Below are 19,887 nucleotides of genomic sequence, written 5' to 3'. Positions count from 1 at the left end.
GGTATTTCTAGTGTTCACATACAGTTGTGAGAGCTGGACTGTAAAGAGGGTAGAACACCAAAGAATTGATGGCTTTGAACACTGGTGCTGGAGAAGATTCCTGAAAGCCCCTTGGACAGCATGATCAAATCAGTCAATCTTAAGGGAAATCAACCCTGAATACTCATTGGAAGGACTGAGGTTGAAGCTGAAGCTCCAGTATTTTGGTCATTTGATTTGAACAGCCAACTCAATGGAAAAGTCCCTGATGCTGGGAAAGATTGAGGGCAGAAGGAGAAAAGGGCATCAGAGGATGAGATGGTTGGATGGCATCACCAGTGCAATGGACATGAACTTGAGCAAACTTTGGGAGATGGTGAGGGACAGGGAGGCCTGGCATGCGGCAGTCCCTGGGGCAGCAAAGAGTCGGACATGACTGAGCGACTGAACAACAACAACCAAGAATACTCTACCCAGTAAGGCTCTCCTTCAGATTTGATGGCGAAATCAAAAGCTTTCCAGATAAGCAAAAGTTAACAGAATTCAGCATCATCAAACCAGCTTTACAACAAATGCTAAAGGAACTTCTCTAGGCAGGAAAGAAGAGAAGAAAAAGGCCTACCTACAGAAAATAAGCCCAAAACAATTGAAACAGTAAAAGGATCATACATACAATAATTATCTTAATATAAATGGCTTAAGTGCACCAACTAAAAGACAGAGACTGGTTGAGCAGATGAAAACAGGTGCGTGTATGCACTTCCACTAACCACATCACTCTACTTGACCTCCTCAAACTGTATGTAATTATTTTATATTGTTAGGTTAATCATGTTAATCATCATGGCTTGCAATTGTAATTACCTTTTTTGGCGGAGGGTCTGGCTATTGATTGTGAAAACTGATAAATATCTTTCACTACTGTGATTATGTAACTATTACTGACTTAATACCATTGTATCATGACTGGTCAACAGGTAAATAATAGAATTCTATACCACCAAAACTACCATTTAATAGAAAAACCTATAATCACTTTAAAATGCAGATGCATATCAGAATTATCTTGGAACTTTTTGGAAAATACAATTGCCCAGGTGTTATTTTATTTGCCAGAGCTTTGGATATGTTTTTAAAGAGTAGCCATGTTTAAAAACAACTGGACCATATGAGAATCCTTTATTTTCATCTAGTTTATTTCACTTTTTCTATTTCATATTCAGTGCTCCCATTTCATTTAGTTTATGTTTTCCAATTTCTCCATCTCTTCTTCTTTTTTTTAATTTTTTTCTCAAGTCTTTATCAAGTGTAGTAGAAAAGCTCTTGTATACATCAGTTCAGTTCAGTCACTCAGTCGTGTCCGACTCTTTGCGACCCCATGAACCACAGCATGCCAGGCCTCCCTGTCCATCACCAATTCCCGGAGTTCACTCAGACTCATGTCCATTGAGTCAGTGATGCCATCCAGCCATCTCATCCTCTGTCGTCCCCTTCTCCTCCTGCCCTCCCAGCATCAAAGTCTTTTCCAATGAGTCAACTCTTCGCATGAGGTGCCCAAAGTACTGGAGCTTCAGCTTTAGCATCACTCCTTCCAAAGAAATCCCAGGGCTGATCTCCTTTAGAATGGACTGGTTAGATCTCCTTGCAGTCCAAGGGACTTTCAAGAGTCTTCTCTAACACCACAGTTCAAAAACATCAATTCTTCAGCACTCAGCTTTCTTTCTTTCATTTTTCAGCTTTCTTTATAGTCCAACTCTCACATCCATACATGACTACTGGAAAAACCATAGCCTTGACTAGACTTTGTTGACAAACTAACGTCTCTGCTTTTTAACAAGCTGTCTAGGTTGGTCATAACTTTCCTTCCAAGGAGTAAGCGTCTTTTAATTTCATGGCTGCAGTCAACATCTGCAGTGATTTTGGAGCCCAGAAAAATAAAGTCTGACACTGTTTCCACTGTTTCCCCATCTATTTCCCATGAAGTGATGGGACCAGATGCCATGATCTTCGTTTTCTGAATGTTGAGCTTTAAGCCAACTTTTTCACTCTCCTCTTTCACCTTCATCAAGATGCTTTTTAGTTCCTCTTCACTTTCTGCCATAAGGGTGCTGTCATCTGCATACCTGAGGTTATTGATATTTCTCCCGGCAACCTTGATTCCAGCTTGTGCTTCTTCCAGCCCAGCGTTTCTCATGATGTACTCTGCATATAAATTAAATAAGCAGGGTGACAATATACAGCCTTGACGTACTCCTTTTCCTATTTGGAACCAGTCTGTTGTTCCATGTCCAGTTCTAACTGTTGCTTCCTGACCTGCATATAAATTTCTCAAGAGGCAGGTCAGGTGGTCTGGTATTCCCATCTCTTGAAGAATTGTCCGCAGTTTATTGTGATCCACACAGTCAAAGGCTTTGGCATAGTCAATAAAGCAGAAATAGAGTTTTTCTGGAACTTCTTGCTTTTTCTATGATCCAACGGATGTTGGCAATTTGATCTCTGGTTCCTCTGCCTTTTCTAAAACCAGCTTGAACATCAGGAAGTTCACGGTTCACATATTGCTGAAGCCTGGCTTGGAGAATTTTGAGCATTACTTCACTAGTGTGTGAGATGAGTGCAATTGTGCTGTAGTTTGAGCATTCTTTGGCATTGCCTTTCTTTGGGATTGGAATGAAAACTGCCCTTTTCCAGTCCTGTGGCCACTGCTGAGTTTTCCAAATTTGCTGGCATATTGAGTGCAGCACTTTCACAGCATCATCTTTCAGGATTTGAAATAGCTCAACTGGAATTCCATCACCTCCACTAGCTTTGTTTGTAGTGATGCTTTCCAAGGCCCACTTGACTTCACATTCCAGGATATCTGGCTCTGGTCAGTGATCACACCATCGTGATTATCTGGGTCGTGAAGATCTTTTTTGTACAGTTCTTCTGTGTATACTTGCCACCTCTTCTTAATATCTTCTGCTTCTGTTAGGTCCCTACCATTTCTGTCCTTTATTGAGCCCATCTTTGCATGAAATGTTCCTTTGGTATCTCTAATTTTCTTGAAGAGATCTCTAGTGTTTCCCATTCTGTTGTTTTCCTCTATTTCTTTGCATTGATCACTGAGGAAGGCTTTCTTATCTCTTCTTGCTATTCTTTGGAACTCTGCATTCAGATGCCTATATCTTTCCTTTTCTCCTTTGCTTTTCGCTTCTCTTCTTTTCACAGCTATTTGAAGGCCTCCCCAGACAGCCATTTTGCTTTTTTGCATTTCTTTTCCATGGGGATTGTCTTGATCCCTGTCTCCTGTACAATGTCACAAACCTCAGTCCATAGTTCATCAGGCACTCTATCTATTAGGTCTAGGCCCTTAAATCTATTTGTCACTTCCACTGTATAATCATAAGGGATTTGATTTAGGTCATACCTGAATGGTCTAGTGGTTTTCCCTACTTTCTTCAATTTTAGTCTGAATCTGACAATAAGGAGTTCATGATCTGAGCCACAGTCAGCTCCTGGTCTTGTTTTTGTTGACTGTATAGAGCTTCTCCATCTTTGGCTGCAAAGAATATAATCAATCTGATTTCAGTGTTGACCATCTTATAAATGAATATAAATAGAAATCTATTATATTTAAATTATTATGATATCATTCAAGATGCTTCTATTAGGGAGTATATATATCCCTTGGCTTTTTAATGTTGAGGTTTGACAGAAAACAACAAAATTCAGTAAAGCAATTATCCTTCAATTAAAAATAAATACATTCAAAAAACCTATAATTAATTCACATAAAAATATTTTTCTTTTTTATTATCTAAAAAATATATTTATAAAGATTATTTTATATAAGAATCTCCAAATGAATATTTTAGTGAATGAATAAAGTCATTCTTTTACTTTAAAAAAAGAGATGCTTTTATTCTTAATTTTTCTGCACTTGATAAAATATTCTTAAAGAAATATTACTATGTCTCACTATAATTATATGTTTTTTCTTCTCCCTTATATATCTTCTGGTTTTTGCTTTATGTATCTTTATTTCTTTGTTGTTAGGTGTCTAATGGTTTATGATGTCTATCTTCTTTGTGAATTGTACCTTTTATCATTAAAAATATTCATCTTTGTTTCATTGTTAAAAACATATTTAACAAAAAGCATGGGGATTAAAAATAAAAAATACCCACATGAGGGGACATCCCTGGTGGTCCAGTAGTTAAGAATCCACTTTCCGATGCAGAAGACATGGGTTCAATCTTTGGTCAGGAACTAAGATCCCCCATGCCATAATGAAAATCCCGGGTGCTGCAACTAAGATTCAATGTTGCCAAAAATAAATAAGTATTTTTTTTAAAACACAGTGAGATGTCTCTACACATCTCACAGGATAGCTTAAAAAATAGTGATAAAACCAAACGTTGGTAAGGATGTGGAGAGACCTGATCCCTCACATGATGCTGATGAGAATGTAAAGATGTACTCATCAGAAAACAATGTGGCTGTTCCTTCAAAAGAAAAAAAACTAAACATGAAGCTACCATATGACCCAGCAATGACACTCCTTGGTATTTATCTCAAAGAAATAAAAACTTACATTCACACAAAAACAAGTAAATGGGAAGAAAAAAAAAAAAAAGAAAGAAACCTATACAGGAATGCTGATAATAGCTCTATCTGTGATGGCCCCAAACTGGAAATTACCCAGATGCTCTTACATGGGCGAGCAGTAAATGAACGGTGGTAATCCCTACTATGGAATACCAGACAGCAGTGGAAGGGAACCAACTGGTGATAGACACAACGTGGGTGAATCTCCACGGAATTATGGGGAGTGAAAAACGCCAATCCCAAAAGTTTACATACTGTATAATTTCACTTATATAACATTCTTAAACTGACAAAATTATTGAGACATAGAACAGTTTAGCAGTTGCCAGAGACAAGGAAAGGGGTGGGCAGGAGAAAGTGAGTGCGGCTATAAAAGGACCTCAAGAAGAACCCTTGCAGGGATGAAAATTTTCTGCACCTTGACTGGACCAAGGTCGAAATCTTGGTTGTGATATGATGCTATAGATTTGAAAAATGTTACCACTGAGGGAATCTGGACAAATGAGACACAGGATCTGTCTTATTTCTTACAACTGTTGTGAATCTATAATGATCTCAAAATTAAAATTTTAACTTAAAGCACATATAATAATATACATAACAGAATCACTTTGCTGTACACCTGAAACACTGTAAATCAACCAAACTTCAAATTTTAAAAAGATTTTAAAACTTGCATATAATAGCAAAGAGCTGAGAATGAGAATAGTCCAGACTTTTCTGAAGAAAATGGAAAATGTAGATGAAGCTAATCACGATGGTGTAATCACTCATCTAGAGCCAGACATCCTGGAACGTGAAGTCAAGTGGGCCATAGAAAGCATCACTACAAACAAAGCTAGTGGAGGTGATGGAATTCCAGTTGAGCTCTTTCAAATCCTGAAAGATGATGCTGTGAAAGTGCTGCACTCAATATGCCAGCAAATTTGGAAAACTCAGCAGTGGCCACAGGACTGGAAAAGGGCAGTTTTCATTCCAATCCCAAAGAAAGGCAATGCCAAAGAATGCTCAAACTACCACACAATTGCACTCATCTCACACGCTAGTAAAGTAATGCTCAAAGTTCTCCAAGCCAGGCTTCAGCAATACGTGAACCATGAACTTCCAGATGTTCAAGCTGGTTTTAGAAAAGGCAGAGGAACCAGAGATCAAATTGCCAACATCCGCTGGATCATTGAAAAAGCAAGAGAGTTCCAGAAAAACATCTATTTCTGCTTTATCGACTATGCCAAAGCTTTTGACTGTGTGGATCACAATAAACTGTGGAAAATTCTGAAAGAGATGGGAATACCAGACCACCTGATCTGCCTCTTGAGAAATCTGTATGCAGGTTAGGAAGCAACAGTTAGAACTGGACATGGAACAACAGACTGGTTCCAAATAGGAAAAGGAGTACGTCAAGGCTGTATATTGTCACTCTGCTTATTTAACTTATATGCAGAGTACATCATGAGAAACGCTGGACTGGAAGAAACACAAGCTGGAATATTGCTGGGAGAAATATCAATAACCTCAGATATGCAGATGACACCACCCTTATGGCAGAAAGTGAAGAGGAACTCAAAAAGCCTCTTGATGAAAGTGAAAGTGGAGAGTGAAAAAGTTGGCTTAAAGCTCAACATTCAGAAAACGAAGATCATGGCATCTGGTCCCATCACTTCATGGCAGATAGATGGGGAAACAGTGGAAACAGTGTCAGACTTTATTTTTTGGGGCTCCAAAATCACTGCAGATGGTGATTGCAGCCATGAAATTAAAAGACACTTACTCCTTGGAAGGAAAGTTATGACCAACCTAGATAGTATATTGAAAAGCAGAGACATTACTTTGCCAACAAAGGTTCGTCTAGTCAAGGCTATGGTTTTTCCAGTAGTCATGTATGGATGTGAGAGTTGGACTGTGAAGAAAGCTGAGCACCGAAGAATTGATGCTTTTAAACTGTGGTGTTGGAGAAGACTCTTGAGAGTCCCTTGGACTGCAAGGAGATCCAACCAGTCCATTCTGAAGGAGATCAGTCCTGGGTGTTCTTTGGAAGGAATGATGCTAAAGCTGAAACTCCAGTACTTTGGCCACCTCATGTGAAGAGTTGACTCATTGGAAAAGACTCTGATGCTGGGAGGGATTGGGGGCAGGAGGAGAAGGGGACGACAGAGGATGAGATGGCTGGATGGCATCACTGACTCGATGGACGTGAGTTTGAGTGAATTCTGGGAATTGGTGATGGACAGGGAGGCCTGGCGTGCTGTGATTCATGGGGTCGCAAAGAGTCAGACATGACTGAGCGACTGAACTGAACTCAAAATTACTGCAGATGGTGAGTGCAGCCATGAAATTAAACGATGCTTGCTCCTTAGGAGAAAAGTTATGACTGACCTAGACAGCATATTAAAAAGCAGACACTTTACTTTGTCAACAAAGGTCCATGTAGTCAAAGCTGTGGTTTTTCCAGTAGTCATGTATGAATGTGAGAGTTGGACTATAAAGAAAGTTGAGCACCAAAGAATTGATACTTTTGAAACTGTGGTGTTGGAGAAGACTCTTGAGAGTCTCTTGGATAGCAAGGAGATCCAACCTTTCCATCCTAAAGGAAATCAGTCCTGAATATTCATTGGAAGGACTGATGCTGAAGCTGAAACTCCAATCCTTTGGCCACCTGATGTGAAGAACTGACTCATTTGAAAAGACCCTGATGCTGGTAAAGATTGAAGGTGGGAGGAGAAGGGGACAACAGAGGATGAGATGGTAGGATGGTATACTGACTCAGTGGACATGAGTTTGAGTAGACTCCAGGAGATGGTGATGGACAGGGAGGCCTGGTGTGCTGCAGTCCATGGGATGGCCAAGAGTTGGACATGACTGAGCAACTGAACTGACTGAACTGACTGTTGGAAAATAGTTTGGCATAAGGTTAAATGCATACCTGGTTTTATACCTCAGTTTATCTACTCAGTACACAGCTTGGAAAAACTCACAGGTGTATCAATAGACACATGAAGAATGTTCACAGCAGCATTATCTGTAGTAGCAGAAGGAAAATTGGGTGCACTTTTCACTGTTAATTTCCTGGTTTTACTAGTGTACTATGGCTATGTAAGATGTTATCGTGAATCTGAAAGTATTTCACATTTTAACCTGGACACATTTTACTGAAAATGATTTTAAAATTAGACCATAGAGTGGAATACAAAATCACAGTGAAAATGAAAGGACTTCTGTGATACCTATCACAGACGAATCGTAGGAACAGAATGTAAGAAAAATGCAAGTCATAGGAGAAAACATGTCATTTGATACCTTAGAAAAAGTTCAGAAGATGCAAATGAAAGAAAATATTCCTGAAGGGCACATCAAAATGTGATAAAACTAAAAGAAAAGCCAGCTGGGGTTCTGTATTTCTGCGTAGAGGAAGGAGGAAGAGACAGGAATGCAGTGGAGGGAAACAACAGAGGCCTCAACTATTGTGATGCTTGATTTCTTCAGCTGGGTGGAGGATAAATGGGCACACCTAATGACTGCCTCCTGAGAAATCTGCATGCAGGTCAAGAAGCAACAGTTAGAACTGGACATGGAACAACAGACTGGTTCCAAATTGGGAAAGGAGTACATCAAGGCTGTATGTTTTGCCGGGCTGGATGAAGCACAAGATGGCCAGGAGAAATATCAATAACCTAAGATATGCAGATGACACCACCCTTATGGCAGAAAGTGAAGAACTAAAGAGCCTCTTGATCAAAGTGAAAGAGGAGAGTGAAAAAGTTGGCTTAAAGCTCAACATTCAGAAAGCTAAGATCATGGCATCCAGTCCCATCACTTCATGGCAAATAGATGGGGAAACAAGGGAAACAGTGAGAGACTTTATTTTTGGGGACTCCAAAATCACTGCAGATGGTGACTGCAGCCATGAAGTTAAAAGATGCTTGCTCCTTGGAAGAAAAGCTATGACCAACCTAGATAGCATATTCAAAAGCAGAGACATTACTTTGCCAACAAAGGTCCGCCTAATCAAAGCTATGGTTTTTCCAGTAGTCATGTATGGATGTGAGAGTTGGACTGTGAAGAAAGCTGAGCACCAAAGATTGATGCTTTTGAACTGTGGTGTTGGAGAAGACTCTTGAGAGTCCCTTGGACAGCGAGGAGATCCAACCAGTCCATCCTAAAGGAGATCAGTCCCAAATATTCATTGGAAGGACTGATGCTGAAGCTGAAACTCCAATCTTTTGGCCACCTGATGTGAAGAACTGACCCATTGGGAAAGACCCTGATGCTGTTAAAGATTGAAGGTGGGAGGAGAAGGGCACAACAGAGGATAAGATGGTTGGATGGCATCACCGACTGGATGGACATGAGTTTGATTAAGCTCTGGAAGTTGGTGATGGACAGGAAAGCCTGTCATGCTGCAGTCCATGGGGTCGCAGAGTCGGACACGACTGAGAGACTGAACTGAACTGAACTGAGTGACAGGTTTTCTTCTTTCTTTTTTTACATTTTATATATTTATGGTTGTGCTGGGTCTTCGTTGCTGCTGCGTGTGGGCTTTCTCTAGTTGTGGAGTTAGGGGCTACTCTCTAGTTGCGTTACACAGGCTCCTCATTGTGGTACCTTCCCTTGTTGCAGAGCACAGGCTCTGTACACAGAGTTCTTCGGTAGTTGTGGCACATGAGCTTAGCTGTTCTGCGCCATGTGGAATCTTCCCTGACCAGGGATTGAACCCATGCCCCCTGCATTGGCAGGCACATTCTTACCCCATGTACCACCAGGAAAGTCCGACAGGTTTTCTTTACAACTTAGATATACATTGTCAGCCTCAACAGGAAGCTTAACATAATTTTAAAAACTGGAACACAAGGATGCCATGTGGAAGAAACTTGTTTCAGTGAGATTGCCAAATTGAGTGTAACAGCAGCCACACTTCATTTTTTTCTTTCTTTCTTTCTTTTTTTTTTTTTTTGCCACCTGGAAAAAGCCTGTCTGCTCCAGGGCAGGCTAAGGACAAGACTCCAAATAAGGAGTCCCACAGCACAACAACCACGTTCTGTGAGCAACGCCACTGTCTCTTCCCGCTACCTGAGCCAGCCCACGTCACTGTGTGTGAAGTAGCTGGAGTCAGGGTTCTGTCACTTAAACTGGAAGAATTCTGACAGAGCCCCACGGTGCATCCTGGCCCACGGTCAGCCTGCTGGGGCTGGTAAGCAACTGAGCTGACGCAGAGGCTTAGAGTGCCCAGAGGGGCCTGCATTCCCTGCTCCTTCCTCTACTGACACTCTGACTTGTGTATGGACTGGATGGTCAGGGAAGGATGGACTTGTCCAGGCTTAAGTGAAAGGGGGTATTTTTTCTGCCACACTTTGTCTTGCCATAGATGATTTCCTCAGGAAACAATGAGAAAGTATGGGAAGGTATGGTAAGAGAGATATTAGGAGAAGGTGTGGGTGGAAGGAAGGGTGCCCCGTTGGCTGCCCCTCCTACGGACTGTGGCTTGGGAGGCTCATCTCCTTCTAGAGCTTCCTTCAACTCCATCTGGATGCAGTCTCCTGAGAGACCAAAACCCCAGAAGTGGGGTGGGAGTTTGAAAATGACCCTGAGCCTGACGCCAGGCACCATAGAGGAGATACCTCAGGGCCTGTATCCCAGACTGTATGCCCTATAGTCTACGGGGCTCCAAACCAAAGGCCATTCTGAGGAGTAGAACAGTTGTTCTTTGTTTCCCCCAGTGGGAAAAGAATGTATGTTTTATTTTTTAAATTTATTTTTATTTAAAATTTTTATTGAATGAAAGATTCTTTAAGTTCTATAGTGCCTTACAACTTTTAGAAGTTTCAAACAGAAGATTTCATGTAATGCCATAACAACCCTTTTTTCTAGTACCCCTATATTGTCCCTTTCCCTTCCCTTCCCTTTCTACTGGTAATCACAGTTTGTTCTCTATATCTGTGAATCTGCTTTTTTGTTTTATTCATTAGTTTGTTCTAGTTCTTAGATGCTACATATCAGTAACATGGTTCAGTATTTATCCTTGTTTGCCTGATGTATTTCACTTAGCACAATGACCTCCAAGTTTATCCAAGTTGTTGCAAATGGCAAAATTTCATTCTTTTTATGGCTGAGTATTATTCCATTTTATATATACACAACATCTTCTTTATCCATTCATCTGTTAATGGACACTTAGGTTGCTTACGTACCTTGGCAATTGTAATAAATGCTGCTATGAACATTGGGGTGCATGTATCTTTTCGAATTAGCTTTTCTTTTTTTCTTGGATATATACCCAGGAGTTGAACTGCTGTGTCATATAGCAGTTCTACTTTTAGTTTTTTGATGAACCTCCATACTGTTTTCCACAGTAGCTGCACGACTTTACATGCACAGCAAAAATGTACAAGGGCTCCCTTTTCTCCACATCTTTGTCAAGATTTGTTATTTGTGGGGTTTTTTTTTTGATGATGATAGCCATTCTGACAGGTGTTAAGTAATATATCATTATGGTTTTGATTTGCATTTTCCTGATGCTTAGTGGTTGAGCATCTTTTCATAAGCCTGTTGGCCATCTGCATTTCCTCTTTGGAAAAATGTTTATTCAGTTCTTCTGCTCATTTTAAAATCAGGTTGTTTGGGTTTTTTTTTTTTTAATATATTGAGTTGTATGAGCTGTTTAAATATGTTGAATATTAACCTGTTATCAGTCATATCATTTGCAAATGTCTCCTCCTATTCAGTAGGTTGCTCTTTCATTTTGTCAATGGTTTCCTTTGCTGTGTGAAAGCTTTTACATTTAACTATGTCCTGTTTGTTTGTGTTTGCTTTCGCTTTAGGAAATGGATTGAAAAAATATTGCTATGATTCATGTCCAAGAGTGTTCTGCCTATGTTTTTCTCAAGGAGTTTTATAGTATCCAGTCTTACATTTAGGTCTTTAATCCACTTTGAGTCTCTTTTTGTATATGGTATTAGAAAATGTTCTAACTTCATTCTTTTACACATAGCTGGTTAGTATTCCCAGTGCCACTTACTGAAGAGAACAAGACCATGTGCACTCTTAGCACTTTTACTCAGCAAAGTTTTGGAAGACCTAACCACAACAATCAGGGGAAAAAAAGAAATAAAAGGAGTCCAAATTGGAAAGAAAGAAAGAAGTAAAACTGTTACTGTTTGCAAATGACATGGTACCATTCATAGAAAATCCTAAAGATGCCACCAGGAGACTACTAGAGCACATCCATAAATTTGGTTAAGTTGCAGGATACAAAATTAATATATGGGAAACTATTACATTTCTATACATTAACCATGAACTATCAGAAAGAGAAATTAGGGAAACAATCCCATTTACCATCACATCAGAAGTAATAAAATACCTATAAATAAGCTTACCTAAGAAGTTTAAAGACCTGTACTCATAAAACTAAAAGATACTGATTAAAGAAATTGGAGATGACATATAGATGGAAAGATATACCACGTTCTCAGATTAGAAGAATTAATATTGTTCAAATGACCATACTATCCAAGGCAATCTATAGATTCAATGCAATCCTTATCAAAATACCAAAGGCTTTTTTTTTTTTTTTTTTTACAGAACTAGAACAAATAATTTCAAAATTTGTATGAAAACACAAAAGACCCTGAATAGTCAAAACAATCTTGAGAAAGAACTGGAGGAATCATGCTCCCTGAGTTCAGACTATATTACAAAGCTACAGTAATCAAAACAGCATGCCACTGGCACAAAATCAGACACATAGACCAATGGAATAGAATATAGAACCCCAAAATAAACCCACACACTTACAGTCAATTACTCTATGACAAAGTAGGGGGAAATATACAATGGAGAAAACACGATCTCTTCAATAAGTGGAACAGTTGTACTGACTTGGGGTCTAGATATTCATCCAAACATTCAACAATCATTTCCTAAGCTCAAAGTTAAGTCTTTGGGATTCAGCAGTGGAGACTCAACTGCTGATTTCATGGAATTCATCCTACAGTTTTTAATAAGCAATAAGAGAAAGATTCTAAGTAAATAAACCAGGGAGCCAGACAGGAAGACATTCCAAGCCAGCTATGTAAGTCAAAAAGAGAGCAACAAATGTCCCCTAGAAAACTCCAGAGATGAAGGTTGCTTCTCACCTTTCTCTCTGAATGAAACACACACATACACACAATTTGTTCCCTAACATCTGGGGTATAATCCCAAATGAACATTCATTGAACAGCCCTAAAAGAACAGACCACGTGGCAGCAGCACAGCAGAAGCAGTTTGGTGAAACCTCAATTACCCAGAATGCTAGGACCCGATTGGGAGAGCTTCTAACGCCTGGCACCTGCTCCTTGTTCTCACCCACTCACAAATTATCTGTGTGCCTTAACAGATCAGGTGAATGCAGAGGCAAATGGGAGGTCTCCCTCCTGTCCTCTGGGAGCTCATTGTCCAGATACACCTAATGGCCAAGGCAAGGAGTGGTGTTGTCAGCCCATAGATCCCAGGGTCCAGGGATCCAGGATTCCATCCTGGAGATGGAAGAGCTGACATTCAGGGCCTCGTTCCTCTTCTCTCCCACAGGGCATTGGGTTTAAGATAAAGTGATGCTTAGGGGCGGTTGAAGTAGGGTGCTCCTTTTATCGGTGCTCCTCTCCAGTTGGGCATGTCTGCGGGTGGGTGGCGTGAGGGGGGGGGGACACCTATGACTCTACAGAGGCGCCCAAGAGGAGGGATCTGGGGAGAAGAGGGGAGGGAGGGCCAGACACAAGCTCGAGATGACAGTAGAGCCGGTGTGCGCCCACACGGTCCACCACACCCTGGCTCACCGACCCCCCGCCCCGACTTCTTTCCTTTTCACCCTCTCGGATGGCTGCGCTGAGTGTGTATCAGTGTCGCAGGGGGAGAAAGAAGGGGTAACATCTAGGTTTAAAGACCAGAAACAAATATCCCTTGACAATTTCACGTCATTTTCTGCATTCAAAAGAGAGGTGGAGTGGGGAAGACAGACGCAGTGGGGCAATGAGAGAGGGTCCGATTCGGTAGCCTCTTCAAGGCACGGCTGTGCGACCCTCTCCCGCCCGAGTGCGGGCTCCGGGTGGGTGGACTGACGCCCCTCAGCCCCGCAGCGCCGCGGGCCCCGCATGACATCAGAGGCTAGGGAGCGCGCAGAGCGCAGGCGCGGGCGGAGAACCTAGGCGGGAGGGGGCCGACTGGTGCGGCTCGGGAGAGCGCTCCTCCGCCCCGCGCGCCTGAGCCCCGCTCCGCCGGATCCTCGCAGTCCGCGCCGCGCCTCAGGCGTCCAGAGCGCGCCGCATCAAGCGCCGCCTGCGGCCGCCCAGCCCCATCCTTCCTCCTCCTCCTCCTTATCTTTCTCCTCCTCCTCCGCCACCGGACACGCAGCCGCAGGCCGGGGCCGGGACGCAGCTGGGGAGTCAGGGACGCGCGCAGCCAGCCCTTCCCCCTCCGGCTCCCGCACCGCCGGCCGCCTCCCCTCGCCCTCCTCCTCTCCCCTCCCTGCTCCTTCGCTTCTCCTCCTCCTCCTCTCCCAGCCCCAGCTGCCAGCACCATGTCCGCAGGGGGAGATTTTGGGAACCCACTGAGAAAATTCAAGTTGGTCTTCCTGGGGGAGCAGAGCGGTAAGTACCCCGCTTATTCCCCGGGTTTGGAGTCGAGCCCACCCCCGCCGCCAAATCATCCACCCCACTGGGACCCCGACCTCGGCTCGAAAAGGCCCCTCGATGCCGGGGTAGAGGAGAGGTTTGGGGATGGGGCGGTCGTGGCCGGCTCGGAGGGGCCAGCAGGGGAGGCTCCAAGAGTAAGGGCCGACGAGGCGCTGGGGCTAGAGGTGGGGGTGAGGGTGGGATCTGGGGTGGGGGCTCAGGGTGCGGTGCAGGTGCGGCGCGGCGGGGAGACCGGAGGGCGGCGGCTCGCTCGGCGGCGCCGGCCGCGGGCGTGAAGGCTCCGGGCTCGCTGGCTCGCTCGCACTGCGGCACCGGCTGCGGGCGACGGCGCAGGTGGCGGGGCGCCGATGAGGGTCGCAGGGAGGGCGAGTGCACCTCTTTAGAGAACGAGACGGCACTGGCGTCTGGCCGCTCCCCAAACCGCGGCACCGGAGGGGCTCCCTGGGGCCCCTGACGGGAACCGTAATTGCGGACACGTCCAGGCCCTGGGGCAGACGGCCGCGGGGGAGAAGACCGACATCTGTCTCTTCTGAGAAGAGCCAGGTGCAGATCGTGGGGGCACAGGGCGCCTACCTCTCCTGACTTATGTCCGACTGGGCACAGAACGTTCTAGACCCGCTGCCCTTCGCTGCTGTGTTTTAGCCGCTTTGAGGCTCAGGGGTCTGAGCGATGACAACAGGGGTTCCCAGCGCAGGGCAGATTTGGGGGATGGTACCGTGGCGCCTTGCACCAAGAGCCGCGAAGCCCGGCGCTGGGCAGAGAAAGGACCAGGCGACACGCCCTGCCTGGCTTCCCAGCACCCCTCCCAAGAGCGTTCTCGGCGGATTCTTCCAACCCCCACCTCCCAGCTCACCGCCCTTCTTGGGGGAGGGGAGGCCACCGTGGCAGCGGGCCAGGGGCCAGGGAGACGGGGAGACAAACGGCTTTCCTGCTGTCTAGTAGCTCCCCTGGGGAAAGCATCTCTGAAAGCCAGGTTAGTGCTGAGGAGGGAAGACCAGACTGAAGAGCTTGGAGCCTCTGACACTTGTAGGAAGGAGCGGTTCTCAGAGCATCCCTGCAGAGGCCTCTCACCTGAGGCTGCGGGGAGACAGGCTGGACCTTGACCTGCTCTGGGAGAAGGCTGTCTCTGGAGGGAAGACCACCAGCTGTAGCTCTACAAACCAGTCCAGTTCACCTGGTTTAGTGCCTGTCTGTACAAGGGGCCGCAACACACACAACCTTGGGAGGACCTGGTGAGCTCCAGGAGCTGCTGTGATGCGTGTGTACATATTGGTTGTGGAGGTCACATGACAGTCGCCTGCCTGCCGCTGCTCATTACCTGGGATGGAGGGATGGCTCAGAGAAGGGTGTCAGAAGGTGGCCAAGCTCTGACATGGGTTTTAGGGCCAAGCTGGGCATTTCTGAACAAGACAACTCAGCCAGCCAGCCCTGTGTCCTGGACTCTTGAGTTTCTGATCTTAGTAGATTCCAGTTTCACAAAACTAACTTTTTCTTGTGCCTAAAAGGATTTGGGAGTAGACGGGTTGGTTTTCACATTACAGTGCTAATCTTACCAGTGCTAGAGCCCTGGGAGTTGAATTCTTAGCTGTGTTCCCTTGAGGAGATTTCAAAGCCTCTCTGAGCCTTAGTTTCTGTCTCTGTAAGATGGTTGCCTGATGGTTGTTCTCTTACCCCTTCATGTTTCCTCAGTGTCTCTCAAAGGGCTGGACCCAGAGAGGCTGTCAATAAACACGTTTTTATTCCAAGTCTGAACATGCTTCAGTGAAGGGCCAGGGGTTTGATAAGGAGAATGCATCTGGTGTGTTTGAGTGAAAACTCTGGGCTCCCTCAGAACCTCTGATGGGCTGAGGCCCCTGATGAGCTCTGCAAACCCTTTTTGCACCTAAAATCACAGAAACAAGAGCTGAGGGCCTCAGAGAGCGAGCCCCCACCTCTTCAGCATGTTTATAAGGGAAGTTCAAACCCCAGGATGGGGTGTGGACCCAGAGGTCTATTGTGAGTTGTTAACACTTCTGGGACTGGAACTCATGTCTCCTGTTCCCAGTCACTAACGTGCCATTGGGAAATGAGGTGACCTTGAATTGGGAAAGACAAGAATTGGGAATCTTTACTTCTTAGGAGGTGGTGGTTACCAAACTCTACTCTGGCCAGGATTGTGGCTGGGTTGGGTGACCTGGTGGGAATGCCAGGCTAGTCGTTTGGGATCATGGTTTCTGGGCCCTTTGAACGTGGTCATTAGGGGAAAAGGCACTGCCGTTAGCCACACTGGTTCTTTCTGGCAGGGATCTCTAAGGCCCTGAAGACTCCTCCCACTTTGTTATATCATTAGTGGGTTATTTACCTTCAATTTTACAGAGCTTTGGGGTCCCGGAGTTATGCAGGGGACATGTGCATCCCTGAGCCTGGCGAAACAGACTTCCATCTCGCCTGCACGCACTTTTATACATGTTGGTCCTTCGTGCCCTCATCCTCCACAGCCTGTGTAGTGGGGGGAGCCGCTGAAGTCTGGCCATCACCTCCACCTTGGGTCTCCCTCCCTGTGTGACGTTGGAGGTCCCTCCCCTTCTGTACATGGGGAACTCAGGTCTGCTGAGCACAGCAGAGACTTCTAGAACAGCAGTGGGCTGGCCTGTATAAGCTAAGCCTCCTGGAAACGGGCCAGGGAAGGAAGTGGAGGGCTATGGCCTTCTCTTGTTTCCTGTACCTGGCATAATGGTGGCATCTCTCTAGGCCAGTGGGCAAGGACAGCTGGGTCCCAGAGAGGAGTACCCACCCTGGAGCCTAGTGATGAGGAGGGTGCCCTGAACCAGATAATACCAGGGGCATAGGGCCTTCAGAGATATACTGGGGACCAGGTTTGGTTGGGACACCTTGAGGAGCCACTCTAGAGAGAATACCTCTAGTCTATAAGAGAGCACCCCCTCCAGGCGCGGAATGATTGCTTGCCCTGGATTGTGGAATACAGGGCTGGCCACTGTCAGCTTGGCAGGGGAAGGGATTGTGCAGAGAGTATTGTAGACCCAGGATGAAGGGTTTCCTTGCAGTGGGGAGGCTGAACAATCCTCTTGGGGCTCAGATGGCTCTCTGAGCCTGCTGGCCTTGCTCTCATGCCACTGGCAGTTGTTGGGGAGAGGGGGTGATGCACACTAGTCCTGATTTGGGCAATTGGTGGCATCCAGAGAAGGGAGGCATGAGCAGATATCTGAGGAAGGCGCTCACCTCAGGGACACAGCCCTGCTTCTGAGTTCTGCTGGAGTTCTAAGGGGTCTCCGGCTTCACTCAGAGCGTCTGCAAGTGTGTGTGGCCTGGAGGAGGAAGTGTGCTGTGTCTGCTGCACGCTGGCCTCTGCTAATCTCCCTTCCCCGAGACTCCTCCAGCCAGAGCAGGAAGACGGGTGGACCCGAGTTTGGTCTACTTCCCCAGGCTGAGGCTAGCAGGCCAACTGCCCCCTCTGACTGGGTGCCCCCCATTCCCCCTGGCAGTGGTGCTGCTGGAGGTGCCATCCACACACTGGACGCAGTGAGAGTGGTGTCCCTGGACTCGTGCGGCACAGTGACCCTGCGGACCCTGCAGGCAGCATTGTTGTTTAGTCATTTGCTCAGCCATCCCTCTCTCCCTCCCCTACCCACATCTCCCTTCCTCCTCCCAGCATCCATTTATTCATTCCGTCAGATCTTTGAGTGGATCCCTGCCTCATGGAGCTTATAGTCCACTGGGGAGTGCAGATGTCTGCGGGTATAATTCCAGTAAAGGTCTGCGAGAGCCGTGACGAGGGAGGAACAGCTGCTGTGGAAGCGCATAGCGGGGTGTCCTGCCCACCTTCAGGGGTCAGGTGACCACGGTGCTTTCTAAAGGCTTCAGAGGAGAAGAGGAGGAGATGCTTCTACAGGCAGCATGCTGGGCTGAGCGCAGGGAGTAGGTCTCACAAGGGGCGCATCCTCTCTGGGAAGCTTTGTTCATTCCTGTCCCCACTTTGTAGAATAAGTGTGTGGGGTGGGGAGCAGGATGCTGAAGGTGACCCTCAGGCTTGCTACTGCTGAGAAGGAAGGAGCTGTCCATCCACTTTCATCCCAGTCCTCACTGCTGGCTCCTTCCCTGCGCATGGCCGGGCCCACCCTGGACCCCTGCCTTCCCACCATGCACACTGCCACAGCCACCCCGGAAGCCTGCCACTGGCCTGGTGACTGTGCCTAACCCCAGAGGTTTGCTCCTCCCAGACCCGCTGGCCCTGCTGTGCCCAGTCTAGCTGGGCACTTGCCATGGCAGAGCTTTGCTTTTTCTGAACATTTTAAAAAACAATCATATGCTGCCCCGGACCTCTGTTGTGTTGATTATTTAGGATTTTTAAAATGTTTACTAACTTTTTTGAGGTACAAAAACCCTACCTGAATTTTAAGCCCCTTAAGAGCAAATTTCAGCACCTAAGATCTAGTCACCTTTCCCACCTGTCCAATTGCAGGAGGTTTGTACTTATTAAATATCTCATTTGGAAATGATGAGAGATCTTTGCTGTGTGGGATTTGCCGATGGCCCATCAGTACATTGAAAGTGAAAGGAGTCAAGGCGGCTTTGAAATAAGGTTCTTCCTCCTGACACCTGCCACTTTGTCAAGCCAGAGGATTTTTATCCACAGCACTTGAGTCTTCGTAGAGGATTGGCTTATTTCATCCTTGGTTGTGCTCAACTCACCCTTCATCTTATAGAACCTGAATTTCTTAGGGCACCCCCGTCCCTACTACCATTTCTGAAGAACTGTGAGAGAGCAGCAAGGCCCCCAGAGATGGGGCAGAAGGGACACATCTGGCTTTCTGTGAGATCCAGTTTGAGTCACCAGGAGACTCAGTTTCTTGGTCCTGCTTTTTCTCTTCCCAAGTTTTCTCCCTGCCTTAGTGGCTGGGTAAGAGAGGGTACCTTGGATGTTGGATACAGATCCAGAACCTTTGCTTTATTTGATTAAACAACTGGGTATATGAGGTCAGACACACACAGACAGACACCAAGACAAGAGTTAACCTGTACTCAGCATAAGAAACAGAGCTTCCCGTGTAGCTCAGTGGGTAAAGAATCTGCCAGCCATCCTGGAGACCTGGGTTCTTTTCCTGGGTCAGGAAGATTCCCTAGAGAAGGAAATGGCAACCCACTCCAATATTCTTGTCTAGAGAATCCCATGGACAGAGGAGCCTGGCAGGCTACAGTCCATAGTGTTACAAGAGTCAGATACAACTTAGTGTGTGCTTTCTTCTTCTTTCTGGCATAAGATAAAAGTGATGTCCTCAGTGCTGATGATAAATCTCAAGAACCAGCCAGAAGAGAAACAAGAAACTGTGAGATCTGGTTTTGGTGGTGCAGGTATAACAATAATTACATGGTCTGATTATCATTATCATTTGTAGCCTCCAAATTGTAATGAATACCATTAAAATATAACAACCTCATTGTCCTTTTGTTACTTATTACATCCCTAAAATTAGCCCATGAATAGTTATCCTTATAGGTGTTATCTTGGCATTGCAAGTCCACCCAGGGCAGACCTGAGGGTGGTACCATCCGTGTCCCATCCAGGCTGCATAGTGTCCCTGTCTTCCCCACCGTGTCTTCCACTGCTGCGGAATGAATGAGCCATTGAATGTGCTGTCTGGTCTCAGTGTAAATAATTTAG

At 45.5% G+C, this 19,887-nt stretch overlaps 1 protein-coding gene across 1 annotated transcript in view; it reads left to right on the top strand.

Annotated features, from left to right (window-relative positions):
- The first annotated feature begins 13,745 nt into the window (after positions 1-13,745).
- Positions 13,746-19,887, top strand: part of RAB6B (RAB6B, member RAS oncogene family) — a 56,118-nt gene continuing 49,976 nt past the window's right edge. The window contains exon 1 of the mRNA XM_070376091.1: positions 13,746-14,183. Within this exon, the coding sequence (XP_070232192.1) occupies positions 14,114-14,183 (70 nt within the window). The 5' untranslated portion in view covers positions 13,746-14,113. The remainder of the gene's footprint in view (positions 14,184-19,887) is intronic.

This window comes from Bos mutus, chromosome 1, assembly GCF_027580195.1.
Source record: "Bos mutus isolate GX-2022 chromosome 1, NWIPB_WYAK_1.1, whole genome shotgun sequence".
NCBI classification, from domain to species: domain Eukaryota; kingdom Metazoa; phylum Chordata; class Mammalia; order Artiodactyla; family Bovidae; genus Bos; species Bos mutus.
This window is presented reverse-complemented; position numbering and strand designations above follow the sequence as displayed.